The sequence below is a fragment of the Osmerus mordax genome, chromosome 5 (genome assembly GCF_038355195.1).
Source record: "Osmerus mordax isolate fOsmMor3 chromosome 5, fOsmMor3.pri, whole genome shotgun sequence".
Taxonomy (NCBI): Eukaryota; Metazoa; Chordata; class Actinopteri; order Osmeriformes; family Osmeridae; genus Osmerus; species Osmerus mordax.
The window spans coordinates 21,372,733-21,387,261 of record NC_090054.1 but is presented as its reverse complement, the minus strand read 5'-3'; the positions used below and the strand labels follow the sequence as shown (position 1 = coordinate 21,387,261).

The 14,529-nt window shown below is 46.0% G+C and overlaps 2 protein-coding genes across 2 annotated transcripts; one reads left to right on the top strand and one right to left on the bottom strand.

The window, feature by feature from the left end:
• The first annotated feature begins 3,027 nt into the window (after nt 1-3,027).
• srd5a2b (steroid-5-alpha-reductase, alpha polypeptide 2b) lies at nt 3,028-4,702 on the top strand. The gene is made up of 5 exons (XM_067236734.1): nt 3,028-3,369; nt 3,851-4,014; nt 4,152-4,253; nt 4,384-4,534; nt 4,636-4,702. Exons 1-5 carry the CDS (start codon nt 3,089-3,091, stop codon nt 4,700-4,702), a joined length of 765 nt encoding a protein of 254 aa, XP_067092835.1. The 5' UTR covers nt 3,028-3,088.
• A 1,069-nt stretch (nt 4,703-5,771) lies between these two features.
• Nucleotides 5,772-8,337, bottom strand: mkks (MKKS centrosomal shuttling protein). The gene is made up of 4 exons (XM_067235741.1): nt 7,209-8,337; nt 6,754-6,935; nt 6,316-6,439; nt 5,772-6,223 (listed from the first exon to the last, which is right to left on the bottom strand). The coding sequence occupies exons 1-4, from the start codon at nt 8,188-8,190 to the stop codon at nt 5,787-5,789; spliced, it is 1,725 nt and encodes a 574-aa protein (XP_067091842.1). The 5' UTR covers nt 8,191-8,337; the 3' UTR covers nt 5,772-5,786.
• Nucleotides 8,338-14,529: the final 6,192 nt, after the last annotated feature.

Sequence of the window (14,529 nt, the reverse complement as noted above, 5' to 3'; positions counted from 1 at the left end):
ATGATCTACCACCAGAGGGAGTTATGGGTTGGAGTTTCCCAGACCTCAGTTCATTAGAAACCTCTACAACTATCACATTTTTATTTCTCATAAATCACGTACTCTGTATGTGGCACTGTTTCAGAACACGCTTTAAACTGTTATTGTGAGTTCTCTTTTAGCTGTGTGGTCGCGTGGCGGTTGGTGTCGGATGAGAAGCTTTAGGAAAGGAGAAAGCCAGACCCGGGTCAGGCGGTAGCAGATCCGCAGCTCTGGTGTAGAGTGCTTCGGCGAGTCCGTCCAACAATGTGCTAAATAAACCCTAGCCTTGCTATGTGCTCATGGCAGCTGCTCTGTGATTGCAGCCTGTCTGGCGATGAAAGCTGGTGGTTATGGGAACTGGTTAGTGACTGGAATCTGACTCAAATCTGCCAAAAATGCGTCCCCGAACTACGCAGTTTAGATTATACTCTAGTTCATTGATCAGGTAAAGCGACAGACACATACATTTAAGAGTATTTTGGTTTTGTGATGGTTATAGTCAGGGCTCTCAGGGGGTGGTGCTGGTGATGTTTTCTGAGTGGCATTTAACTCCGTTTAACTCGAGACAATAATCTCGGCCGAAATCTTCTCTCAGTATGCCCGCGCCTTGCCCAAACGGGAAGTTATCCCGTACTTCTCAGCGTGAGAAATGGTTGAAATGCGTGAGAAATACAAAGTGTTGCGTGAGAAATGGCTGAAAAGCGTCTCACGGCGAATGCCTGGAAGTTGAGAGCCCTGGTTATAATTTTAAATATATTTTTCATGTCTTGCACACATATTTAAGTATTTACATTTTTGATTTGTGATGCTTATACGAAATCTTTTCTTGCCGTTCTGTAAGGAGAAATAATAAGGGTTAACTCTTTGGCAGAACATTTACTTCTTTGTCCATACTGGGTGTGCCTAATCCACAGAATTAGCATTCACACAGAATAAAGGATTATGTGAAATTGTACACATCATGTCAGGTACTTGTAATTTTAAAATCTGTTGATGCAAGTGTTTCGCTGTGTTGGTTTCACAGAGAAATCTTCGCCCCATTCGGAGTTGTATCACCTGCCTCGATTATATTTACCTTGAAACTGAATCTCAACATTCCGGATTAAAATCAGAATATCTATGGAAAGTGTACGATTCATGTCTTGTTTTCGTGGTGATGCTGTAGCCTAATACAGAACTACTTTAACGTGACCAATTTGGTTCGTGGTTATGGAATAAAAACGCCCTGGCTTCGTGCACGACAGGACGTCTTGTAGGCCTATCATGTGGTTAGACCACCCAAATGCCATTCTTCACCAGATGTTGGTCTCCGATGCCACAAGTTGCTGGACGGGCAGCAACAGCTGAAGCAGGGAGGCTGGAGCAAGGCGGGCGGAGCTGGAGCCAGGCGGTGCAGAGGTCTCGGCCCAGGAGACAGCACGAAGGAGCCAGCCCTCTATGGTGGAGAGCGGCTGTATCGGATTGAATGTTAAATAACAATGAAAAAAAACAACAACTTTGAAATCTTCTCTCATTTTGAACAAGGGGTGACGTGAAAACCCGAGTTATTCCGATTGAGCCCAAAATTGGGCCAATCTAAATTGTTCACGTCAAGATTTGGTCCTGATTTTTATGATTATGATAAGACAGACCTATAAACCGTCTACGATTCTTATAGTCAAACCAACTTAGATGATTACAGGGATATTGCAGACAAAGGTCAGTCTCGTGTCGTCATGATCTCCACACTACATTTCTTCATCACAACACAAGTCCAGATTAGATCAAACTGGAATTAAAGGAACTGTCTGATTTCCTCTCCATGAAGGAAACCTGCATGTGTTCACTCACAGACCAAAGCAGAGTGAGAGTGTTGGAATCCACCAAACTACACTCCCATCAACCTCCCAGATTTTATAACGGTAAGTCCGGAGGAAGCAGGATGTTTGTTGTTTTGGGGAGAACACTTTGACATGCCGCTGTTCTTGTGTAGTTGCTACTGCCTGAAGCCTGGCATCAGTTGAATGTGACAGACGTGATGTCATTAAATATGACTTCCCCTCTGTTGTGGGCTGTGATGGTATTACTAACACCTGTAAAGATTGACACCAAAACCAAGATTAAACCTTCTCAACTTCTGTAAAGCAGTCTGACGGAGTAGGTTTAGCTTAGTGTGTTGCCTTGCAGTTGTGACAGCATGGTTGGACGTTTTGTTCACCTCAATATTCAATCCATCATCTGGTGTGAGAGAGGAGATGGAAGGGTAATGTCTGGTGTCTGAAGTTACTGGTGTATGAACACATCCAGTTACTGCTGGTGAGTTATGAGTGCCCATGAACACATCCAGGAGATGACGCCAGGATTGTTTTGAAATCTGAAACCAAGTTTTTTGGGCAAAGAACTTCACATTTAGTTGCAACTTAAATTTGGGTCTGAAACAATTTCGCTTTAATGGAGCTAATAAATTGCTACTGGCCAGTGTTCCCTGACTATAGCTCATGGATGAATTTATTGAAAACATTCAATGAGCTTGCATAAACTGCCTTGACTCTGCTCGGAAATCCCTCTAATAGGCGTTGCAACATTAATGCTGGATTTATTTCTACTCAGCCACAAGAGCATAAGTGGGTTCAGGCATTGATGTTAGGCAAAGAGGCAGGGCTCATATAGAGCGTTTCTCACTGTGCTGGATGGAGTTGAGATCAAGCCTTTGGGACTGCTGGTGTTTAATATCTGTCAAGTAACAGCACTCATACTACGCATGATATTGATTTCGATGCACTGGAACACATTCACACACAGCGTGTCAAGACACTGGGTCCTTCTTTTCCGTTTTTGGTTTACTTTTAGTTCACTCACCTTTCCATTTCTCTCTCTGTCTCTCTCTCCCCTCGCTCTCTCTTTCACAGTTCCCGGCTCTCTCTGTTTCTCGTTTGCTCTCTCTGTCTCTCACTCTGTCACACTCTCCTAGATTTGGGGAGGAGTCAGAGAAGCTGTTTCTCTTCAGCCGGGATTGTACAAATACTAGAGATACTGTCAGCAGAGTTTGGTCGTGACCCTGCCGACCCCAGCTGAGTCCAGGACCTACATGATGCACTGCTGGGAAAACGGGATCCACGTTCTCTGTTGTGGGCTGATCCTGGGCGGCGCAGGCCACCTGGTCGGGGTCAGGACGTCCCAGGCATCCTACGGACGCTACTTGGGCGTCTCCACCACTGCCAGGAAGATACCAGCCCGGGTGGCCTGGTTCTTCCAGGAGCTTCCTGCTCTTCTGGTGCCCCTGCTGATGCTGGTTCTCACCACCAGCAGACCCTCCGGCCTGGGGAGACACCTGCTCCTTGGAACCTTCTGCCTTCACTACTTTCAAAGGTAAGAAGAGTCCAGCAGAGTTGTGGGAGCCTTGTGTTGATGGTGTGCTTACTGTACACGCAGCAACCCCAACAGCTGAGAAAGCGATACTGTGTGTTGAAAGGGAATATTCATGACACACATTTGAATTTAGCGTATGTATACTGCACCTATTTCTTCTCTGCAAGTGGAAATGTGAGACCCGTCTCTAATTTCACCCAGATAATAAGATGGGGACTTTGAATAGAGGGCTTTCAATAAGGATAGGGGCCTCCCTGGTGGGGTAATCCCACAGCCAGAAACACCCGCAGGAATGCACTGGTGACCTGCCACACTGGGGGGGGACATTTCTGTGGTGCCATAAAAAGTCCAAACTTCTGTCAATATGCCAACATAAAAAGAAATTGCTACACCACGTGAATGTCAGGTTTACTGTTTTTTGAATACCTTTTCTTTACTAACCTTTGACAATCAGGTCTTTCTGTTTTTCCACCTCCTGCAGGGTATTTGTGTATTCCCTGCTAACCAAGGGTCAGCCCTTTCCCATGGATGTGATGCTGACAGCTGCCCTGTTCTGCACTGTGAATGGGTTTCTGCAAGCACATTATCTGCTACACTGTGCCCAGTATGAGGATGACTGGGCGTCCGACTGCCGTTTTCTGATGGGTGAGAGAGGCAGATCTCAAAATGGCCGTCTTTCACCAAAACATTAGGTCTTTTTTGGTAAACAGTTGCCTCGCAACAGATAATTGCCAATTAGAAAACATTCTTACCTCATAAGTAGGATTTTATTTTCCATCTAGGTTTGATGATGTTTCTCATCGGAATGGCCATCAACATCCATAGCGACTATATTCTACGCAACCTACGGAAATCAGGAGAGGTTGTGTACAAGATTCCTAAAGGTGATTATGTACAATACAATGTAATGTATTGTACATGCAAAAAACACCTAAAAAACACCTACCACCAGACTTGTAGATATCGTGGTCTTTTACAACGCTATCGATAACGTGTTAATGTTTTATATCGCAGGAGGCCTGTTTGAGTATGTGTCTGGAGCCAACTACTTTGGGGAGATCTTGGAATGGTTTGGTTACGCCATAGCCACCTGGTCACTACCAACTCTCTCATTTGCCCTGTTCAGTTTGTGCTTCATTGGCCCACGGGCATACCATCATCACAGGTACGTAACCAAGAAAGAACCTCTACAGTAAAGTACATAAAATTAAAAGTATTTAATTGACCTAGACTAACTAATCTATATCCTTGCTCCTATTGTCACAGGTTTTATCATGAACACTTCAAAGACTATCCCAGGTTACGAAAAGCTCTGATTCCATTCATCTTTTGAAAGAGGAGGGCAAGGGACAAAAAATGATGTTCTACGATATTGACTTTAGGAATGTGTCAAACGCTCGTTATATACTTGTGTTGTTTCAATGTCCCATCTCTCATCTGCTCCTCTATTTCCAAAACTCCAGATTCAAACCATTTATGACATCAATATTTTTTAAATGTGTTTTTATTAAATGAAATAGTCCTAGGCAGTTCCAAGACTTACTCTAAAGTAAATTCACAGGTCCAATTATGGAAAAGCTTTTCCCATCACGAAAAAAAATTGTCAACTCATTTGTTTCACTCACAGTGGCATCATGTATCATTACTATCACCGGTACTCAGGAGTCGATACATACATTACCAATATCCGCCCCAAGGATACACGCACCCACTCAGATATACTCATACAACTATCTGTTATTTTTTTGTATTTCTAATTGTGCCCCCATAATCCTGATAAATATTATCAGAAATTGCACTTATTTCACTGCACTAGAAGCTCAAACTGCTCCTACCTTTCCATTGTAATCTTCATCACTGTATAATCATTCACGATGACATCATAGTCCTATGGCATGCAATCAGTTCAGAACATTGCATTACTCCATTTCTGAATACCTTTCTCAAATACAGCAGTAGTCTTGACAGGTCATTTGCATGGTGAAACTGAAAACAATGAAGGGAAGATGAACAGGTATAACAAGTATAACAGGTATAACAGGTATAACAGGTATAACAGGTATGACAAAATATGCTAATAAACTCTTTATTTTCTTTATCTCATGGCTTTTCTAGTATTTTCTCTTTTGTGTTGACATGATAAGTTTATTTAATAATATCAAAGTTAAACTTCCAAATATATGAAATATATTGACATATTCATGGAAGACATTCATATTGACTTATTTTATCCTCTATGATTTCTATGGAAGTATTTACAGAATCCCTTCCCAGAAGTATAATTAATAAACACTACTTACACCTAGTGTCAGAAGTAAGGTATTACAAAACAGGCCTACACAGCACATACAGAAAAGACACACAGTAAAAACGCTCTAATCAATCAAACATTCTACCACGTAAAAAGCACAATCTCACTAGTTTACATCTTGAATGATATACCTAATATCCAACACAAGATTAGCGGTCTCCACGGCAACTTGCAGAGCATTGAGCTTGGCTGTGAAAGAGTCCAACAGCCGAGGTTTGGCAGTGGACGTTCTACTCACACCTGCTGGGGGGAACTCCAGGTAGCGGCAGGTAAGGGGGGTCCAGTCCAGCCCCAGCCTGTTCTCCAGCAGACCACACCCACAGGCGCTCGCCACGCCCCCCCACCCGCCCCGAGTGGCCTCGTCTCTGGGAACGGTCCACCGGTGAGCATGTGACAGATCTATGAGGCATTCTCCACCCTCGTGCTCCAGCGCGCGGGCGACAGACTCCAGGGAGCAGCAGAACGCCCGTGTTCCCAGCAGATACTCGGCCTGAGAACACCCAACTGCACCTGCTGACTCTGCTCCTCCTTCCAGGCTCTGTGATGGAAACATGACTGAAATGTGGTACCGTGATACTGGAAACACAGTGATAGCCATCTGCGCCATAGCTCATGTGTTGCAGTTGGATGTGTGAGGGAGGTGTGGACCTTGTGTCTAATGTGAGCTGCCAGGTGTGTTTCTGTGCACCCGCCTCCTAAGAGAGCAGAGGGTTCTCTCAGGGTCAGCCTCAGCACCCGCTCTGCCTTCCCACACGCCACCTGAAATACACCACAGGACATCAGAAGACAGAGAGGAACATCCATCATCAGAATTTCGAGTACAATAGAGTCAAGTACTCATCAATGATGCAAACTTTTAATGGAAACTTTTTAGAAAATATTTTTTTAAACCTTTCGAAATGAAAATCGAAAATATTTCTTCAACCTTAGAAATTATTTTTTGAAACTTATTTTTCGAAAATGTCTTTGCAACCTTTAAAAACATTTTTTTTTTTTTAAGTTCTAAACTACATGTTGGTTTAAGATACGCCAACACGAAGAAGAATTGGAACAGGAAGTGAGATCCCGCTCACCCTCAGCTCGCTGAGCATGGTTTCATTCCTGTGGCAGAGGACCATGGTGCAGACGACCGACTCCCCAACAGGAAGCAGATGAAGCATCTGTTTGGATCCAAACTGTTTTACGGTCACACCTTTCACCTGTCCGTAAGCCCCAGGCGGGATTGGACAGTAGAACGTGGATACAGGCTGAGCACCTAAGAGATGAATTCACAATAGGTTGGGAAACTAGTCAGGTGGCTGAGCGGTTAGGGAATCGGGCTAGTAATCTGAAGGTTGCCAGTTAAATTCCCGGCCATGCCAAATTATGTTGTGTCCTTGGGCAAGGCACTTCCCCCTACTTGCTTCAGGGGGAATGTCCCTGTACTTACTGTAAGTCGCTCTGGATAAGAGCGTCTGCTAAATGACTAAATGTAACTACATAAGACATGAGTTTTTTTCTTTGTGGCTGAATAGTTTGTCATACATACCCGTCATCTGAAGGATTGGCTCCACTTGTGTGACTCCTAGTCTCTCTATCACAACGACATTGTGTCTCCTGAGGTAATGCTGCAGGACTGGATGGATTACCTTCTGACAGGCAAACACGACCACGTTCTCCTTCACCGCCTGCTCCCCCAGTTTCAGGAGCTGCTCCAGGACGTCTGACTCTGGATCAGCCCCTGGCTGCAGCTCCACAGTCCCCTCACCCAGGCCAGCCAGATCCCCGGAGAGAGACACATTGAACAACACCAGGCGGAGTCCGACTGACAGCTTATCCACATTTGTGAGGGAAAGCATTTCTGGTGCCTCCACCAGCAAACCTGGAAACACGACAGAGTCGAGCACAGGCTGCCCCTCGATGGGGACGGTCACTGTCCTGCCTAGACAGACCTTGCCTGGGGAGTTGCACGGGACAGACAGTACGAAGGCCTGGACAGTCAGTGTGCTGACATGCTGTAGTTCTCTCTCTGTCAGCATACAAGCTGGTTTGCTGGATATTACAGTGTGGGCTAAAGTTACCAGACTCTGGCTGCTGGTGTAGTCTATTTTGACTTTACAAGAGCAATCTTCCTGATTAAGATAACTGGTACACATTCCCAATATTTGTCTGTACACTTCTATTGCAACGCTTCCCCTTAGACCAGACTCCCTCGCTTGGTGAATGAGGGAAAAGCAAAGAATGCCAGTAAACAAACCACAGTCACTAAAACGCGACACATGATTAAGAATCGAAGCTGTGATAAGTTTGAGCAAAGGTTCCGATGACGGAACGGCTTGAAGGAGCACAGACGACGTAGACGTTGTTATGACGTGGCCTCCCACGTTGTTGTGTAGTTGCTTCAGTCTGCCTTTGGGTCCGAAAGAAGACGAGAGGATCTGCCTCATAAGGCAAATTTTACGATATATTTCACTGTTACTCAACGGACAATCAGTGCAAACAGACGGCGATTTTTTGGAGAGTCGAGACATGGCTCACGTCGTTAGCTCAACTATGCAGCTAGCTAGCAGATATGAGTTACTGTATACTCTGGATCAAATATAAAGATCTCAAAGTTGTTTTGAAACCACTAACGTTAGTACACTCTCCAACTGTGCGGTACGACATCATGGTAACAAATGAACGGCAATATACATATAAAGTTAAAGATTTAAGTTGTTGCCGTAAGATAAGCAGTTGCATGGGGCCAAGAAGTGACGTCAGCTGTTCTGCTATCCTATACCTGCCTGACCAGAAATCAACAAAAGGGAGCCGCTGAAATCTGAAAACTATTGTTTTGTGCTTTATTCAAAATAAATTATACAATAAAATCGCCATTATAACACTTTTGTCCACATATGGTTGTAGATATCGTGAATTCTTATGTTTTTATTTAAATTAATAACAGGCTTTTTTCCGGTATTCAACCTGTTCCCATGGCAGTGGCGATAGCGTCAGGGTCCTCATGTCACTTCAAAACATTTGGCGCAAGAATTGGTAGGTTGAAAATAAAAGTGATGAATACTCGATCTAAGATCTATTAAAAACAGAGTGATTAAATTGATTCATAACCAAATGTTGATTGTTTATTACCCAGACAAGGAATGTATACATTTGTATTGAATACGATAACTATGATATATTCTACTTTAATCAGTGCAACTTGAAAACGTAGAGCTATCAAGGATTGATTCGCTAACTACATTACTAGGCGAGATCTAGCTAGCTAGTCAAGATAGCTCTAAGATCTAGGTCGACCAAGTACTAGTGCTACTGTAGTTAAATATTTTTATCACAATAAAATAAATTATTGACTAGATCGTTAGATCACGTTGAGCCACTCGTGTGACACCTTTCCTGCTTGGCTGTAGAACATAAGGTGTTTTAATGCCTAGGCTACAATGAAAACTACGTATAACTGTTTCTATGACAAATAGTTTATTCGTAAAATATTGTACCCATAACCAAATTAAAAGCGTGTTAAAACATGTTTTGTTAAAACGGTTCCAAACGTGGCACAAATTCGATACATCGACGTCTTTCTTTTCTTTTCAGATTACAGACGATTGCGGTGCCTTTTCAGAATGCCTCCCCACAAGTTTGTCATTAAGGTGAGTGAAAAGATGGGTAGTTATTAATAAGCAATATCAGCTGGAGATTGAGGACAGCAGCACTGGCTATGTTGGTGTTTAAGTAGTAAATAACTATTTTAGTACTTGGGTAAGTCATGATGACTTATCTTAGTATAGCACTTCTTAAAGTAACCACTAGAGGGTAATGTTGATGTACATTTCAAAAGGGTTGATCCTCCTTTGTAGCTTTTATTTCGCAACCGAGTTTAGCTTGTTGTGAAAGTCTTGGAGGACTTTCACTTTTTCACTTTCTTTTTGTAAATCAAACTAATGCATGTCATAGACATTTACACAAATTTGCCATCTCCGAAGACCTAGTCCTAGACTATCTTCTTCCACTCTTATATCGTAGCCTACCAAACATCCGGTCCTCTTAAAGTTCCGTACATTATTCGGTGATACTGGTGTTAATTCTTCTTCCCAAGTATAAATAGCCCCAGAGATACAGGGCTGAGGAATCTCTTCTACTAGACACAGCCACAAGCAGTCAGGCCCTATCAGTAGTAATGCTCTTCAGATGTGTTGCTTAAGTGCAGGAAAAGCCACTGGTCTCCCCTTGTGTTGATGTTTCATTTATTAAAAGTTCGGGGTAAGGATTGAAAGGACGTTTGCACTGATCTCTCTCATCCTCTGCATACCATGTGTGCCTGCTTGACCAAATATTGCCCGCACTCTGTTTATCCCTTTCATATGTACAGGCTGTTGGATGCATAGGGGTGCCTCTCCTCCTTCCTCCTTGGCTGTAGCCAGCTAGCTGTGGGAGAGTGGAACCCTGGAGGTTCACTGAAGGTTTCATTCCCGGCGGGCACATAATGATACTGTTGTGTTACTTTCCCTGAGAAAAATCGACCATGCCCAACCACGGAACCACAAACAAGCTTGTTAGGATTGGAAAAAACAAACAATGGCTTTTAAGGCGCTTCTTTCTGCTCTTCTTGCGCAAGACAGACAGATGCCACGTTGTTTGGAGTAAATAAATGATTTTCACTGTGTACACTAGAAGTGAGGGTCTTTCTTCTTTAAAAAGATACACACTCAACTAGGATATTATTGACTTATCTACGGCACCAAGTGATTCTCTTGTTTAGGTGGGCTGTGCTGCAAGAGCATGTGTGCGTCTGTCTGCATGTGTGTGTGTCTTTGTGTGTGTGTGTGTGTGTGTGTCTGCATGTTTGTGGCTGTGTGTGTGTTTTATGCAGCTCTCCCTGGTCTGGTCTGGTCTGAGGAGCAGCAGCAGGGTGTGTGTGCTCCTGCTCAGAGGATCCTCAGTACCTGCCCCTCCTCTAGCCTCCCCACAGACCCTGCAGGCTGCACAGAGACCCTGCAGGCTGCACAGAGACCCTGCAGGCTGCACACAGACCCTGCAGGCTGCACACAGACCCTGCAGGCTGCACAGAGACCCTGCAGGCTGCACACAGACCCTGCAGGCTGCACACAGACCCTGCAGGCTGCACACAGACCCTGCAGGCTGCACAGAGCTCTGGGACATCAGGGAGGCAGGAGATGTTGTGCTGCAGTGAGAGACTTTGAGGTTCTGCGTCACAGTGCCATGTCAGAGGTTTGTGTGCTGTTTAGTGTTGTTGGCACTCTACAGATGAGCTCAACCCAGACCACACATGACTAGGTTAATCTTCGGCCAGCTCAGACCAGCGTGATCGGGTGACGGTCGAAGGTGCACGGTGTGGCTGTCAGAGTGGTGTTGAGGATGAGGATCCTGTCAGGGGCTGTGGTCCCCTGTGTTGCCTCGTGATGTTTACATTCCCGAGCAAGGCTGAGCTCCTCCAGCTTGGTGTTTGTCTCCAGAGGTTCACAGCGGAGCTTCTGTTTGCTGAGTGTTACCTGGAGACATTCCTGTCTGTTCTTGCTGCTGGAATTCCTCTCCTGGGTTGTGTCCTGTGTATCATCCAGCGCAGAGCTCTCAGGTGTGCCACCATCCATGTGAATGGAGGAAACTTTGCAAACAAAAACACCACAGCGGTTTGTGTAAATAACAGAAAGCCTCACTGTAAATAGAATGAACTTTAATCATGACTTGGTTCGTGTTTTCACCTCCTTTTAAAGAGGGCTGTGACCTGGTTGGGATCTGTGAGAATGGAAAGGTTGTTCTTTGCTAGGGTAGGAATGCCAGGTGACTCACTGAGCTGTTCACCCAGAGACCTGCAGCAGGCCGGTCCCACCCACAGATCTGAAGAGCTCCCCTGGGTCGCTCGCTGAGCTGTGCTCCTCTGTGACTGGGAGAAAGAGGAGAGATGTAAGTTTTATTGAGTGAGACCGCATCTGTTGCCCCCTCTCTCTCAGTGTAAACATGTGTGGCTGGTTAGTGTTAGCCTGCGAGCTAAGTGCAGGCGAAGGGGGTCTGGTTCTTATACGGCATGATAGCGATGGCAAAGGCCAGGGAGGTGGGGAGGCGTGCTCCAGGCCTCTGGGCCCAGCGCCCGGCTCTCAGCAGCGCTTGTGGGACTCTGGGAGAGAGATAAGGGGAAGGTAGCCGGTGTCCTGGGAACTGAGGGTGATGTAGACCAGATCCTTGGACACCAGGGAGAAAAGGGAAAGGCTGCCGCAGTATTGCTTCACCGTTTGTCTGCTTACTGATTAGACCCAGAAAGTAGAAAGGCTTTGTCGTGCTGGAGCCGCAGTGAAGCTGGAGACCGCAAGGGTTGAAAGGTAGTTATTTTTTGGCAGGTCATGCTGATCAGATACTTGCCTAGGGAGGGAAGTAGAATAGAATGGTTAGGTTATCGGGTGCTTTCGTGCACAGTAAGAGCACACAAAAGGTTGCTGAATGAAAGACTGGTATTGAGTAGCAGATAGCCTCTCGTCGTTGGGCTCCACACCCTGTACACCGCTTTCTAAACACTGAAGCAGCAACAAAGAAGAGCTGGCCCAGTTTAGTGTAAAGAGATGAACTTCCTCTGCTCTTAATCGGGTTCTTTTTTCCCATCACAATCGTCAAAACACAATGTGTGGGTTTCCTACAGCAAACAGACACTTTGAGCTGAGTGGTTAAGTTTATTTATAGAAATTCATGAGCCTGGTTTGCACAGTAAGGATACCCAAGCAGAAACAAGCGACTGTAAACTAACCCCTCTGCCTTATCCCTAAACCTAAACCTAACCAGATGGCCATCATCAGAGAGGCAGTTTGAAACTTTATTGAGCATTTGGGATAACACACAGGACTACCCAAACATACAAACAGGTATTCGTCACCCATTCAAATCCATATCCAAAGGCCATACATGGATTTCTAATTAGGATGGAATTCTCAGCCTCTTTTAAGATTAGCTCTGTGCTCGGAGAGGATAAAGCACTTGTGGTTTCTATTACGTCCGACACAAAAGACCAGGCCAGCCCTGATGGCTTCAGGAGGGCTGTGACTGGCCTCTTTGGAAGGGCTCATCACTGGGAGGTCAGAGGTCATCGGAGAGGCCCACTGGTCAGTCTTTGTGGTGGAAGATGACAGGGTCTATTCTAATCACATGACACGGCTGTATTCTCAGCCTTTACGACCCCGGGGGAAATGATTCAATGAGGCCAAGTGCCTAATCTTTTCTTCTTCTTTTAGGTGTTTTTCGGTAGAGGTCTGTAAAGGTGACAAACCACATGCTGATTGCCTGCAGAGCCAAGCTCTAGCTACACTTCCCCAAAGGGCAGGTCTAGATAATGAGCTGTTCACAACAAGTGTCCTGTAATCCAAACTTGTTAAGAGTGTGATTGTGTTAGTTTGTTTGCATTCCAGAGCGCCTCCTGCTTTCTGAGAAGCTTGAAAAATCACAAGCTGTTTTTGCGTGAGGGACGGACTCATGTTTATCATTAATGTCCAGTTCCCAGTCTGGCCTGGTCGGTTTCTCTAATGTGATAAAAGGAAGCTATTCCACGGCTCGCTGTCTGGCTCGCTGCCCAAACACAACTCAGTCAGGGACTCGTGAAGCCTTTCAGGGGGTTGGGCCTCCTGATTCACTCCCAAACAACACTGCTGCTCTAACTTGACGTATCGATCTCTCTACTTATGTCTGTCCAGAATACAGAGTTTTAACATGTGTTCTTAAGTAACAAAATAATAATGAAAACAGATGGATTGGCATGTTTTCATTACCTGTCTTTCGGAGATGAATCACGGCCGTTTGCTTAGCTTCACTCACTCTGACTGGGAGTGACTCCATGCCCCGTCAGAGCTCTGCTGAAGTTGAACATGGCACTTCGGGACTGGGAACATTCCTGACCCTGACTGTAATGCTGGAGGCAGAGAGCAGGGCAGGGTCTGATGGAGGCAGGGAGCAGGGCAGGGTCTGATGGAGGCAGGGAGCAGGGCAGGGTCTGATGGAGGCAGGGAGCAGGGCAGGGTCTGATGGAGGCAGGGAGCAGGGCAGGGTCTGATGGAGACAGGGAGCAGGGCAGGGTCTGATGGAGGCAGGGAGCAGGGCAGGGTCTGATGGAGGCAGGGCAGGGTCTGATGGAGGCAGGGAGCAGGGCAGGGTCTGATGGAGGCAGGGCAGGGTCTGATGGAGGCAGGGAGCAGGGCAGGGTCTGATGGAGGCAGGGCAGGGTCTGATGGAGGCAGGGAGCAGGGCAGGGTCTGATGGAGGCAGGGCAGGGTCTGATGGAGGCAGGGAGCAGGGCAGGGTCTGATGGAGGCAGGGCAGGGTCTGATGGAGGCAGGGAGCAGGGCAGGGTCTGATGGAGGCAGGGCAGGGTCTGATGGAGGCAGGGCAGGGTCTGATGGAGGCAGGGAGCAGGGCAGGATCCCAAGGCCAGAACAGCAGTGAGCATGTGCAGGAAGTGGACGTGGGACTTCACGGCCAGTCGCCCCTGCGCTCTGTGATTGACAGCCCCCGGCCTGCCTCCTCTCTGCTTTCCCACGCGCTGGTAATTGTCGGGACCAGTCAGCTGAAAGCAGCGGTCATCCGTGGATCACCACGAGACAAAAGAGGAGAGGCCCGGAGAATGTAGATCTGTCTGTAGAGACCAGCAGATCTCTATCTCTCTAACTCTCCATCTCTCTCTTATTCTCTCTCTCTCTGTCTCTCTGTCTCCCTCTCTATCTCTCTCTCTACACACACACATGCACGCACGCACACAAACACACACACACACACACACACACACACAGTTGGTATATAACAGGAGCTCTCTTGTCCATGGCTTTTGTTGTGTTTAAACGGTCCAACCAAGTTAATGAAATGTGTTGTGTTAATGTATT

Coding starts and splice junctions, on each gene's coding strand:
- mkks (XM_067235741.1), bottom strand. CDS start 8,190: ATGTCTCGACTCTCCAAAAAATCGCCGTCTGTTTGCACTGATTGTCCG. Junction 6,936..7,208: donor GCCAATCCTTCAGATGACGG/GTATGTATGACA, acceptor TTCATCTCTTAG/GTGCTCAGCCTGTATCCACG. Junction 6,440..6,753: donor CCATGCTCAGCGAGCTGAGG/GTGAGCGGGATC, acceptor GGTGTATTTCAG/GTGGCGTGTGGGAAGGCAGA.
- srd5a2b (XM_067236734.1), top strand. CDS start 3,089: ATGATGCACTGCTGGGAAAACGGGATCCACGTTCTCTGTTGTGGGCTG. Junction 3,370..3,850: donor TGCCTTCACTACTTTCAAAG/GTAAGAAGAGTC, acceptor CACCTCCTGCAG/GGTATTTGTGTATTCCCTGC. Junction 4,535..4,635: donor CGGGCATACCATCATCACAG/GTACGTAACCAA, acceptor CTATTGTCACAG/GTTTTATCATGAACACTTCA.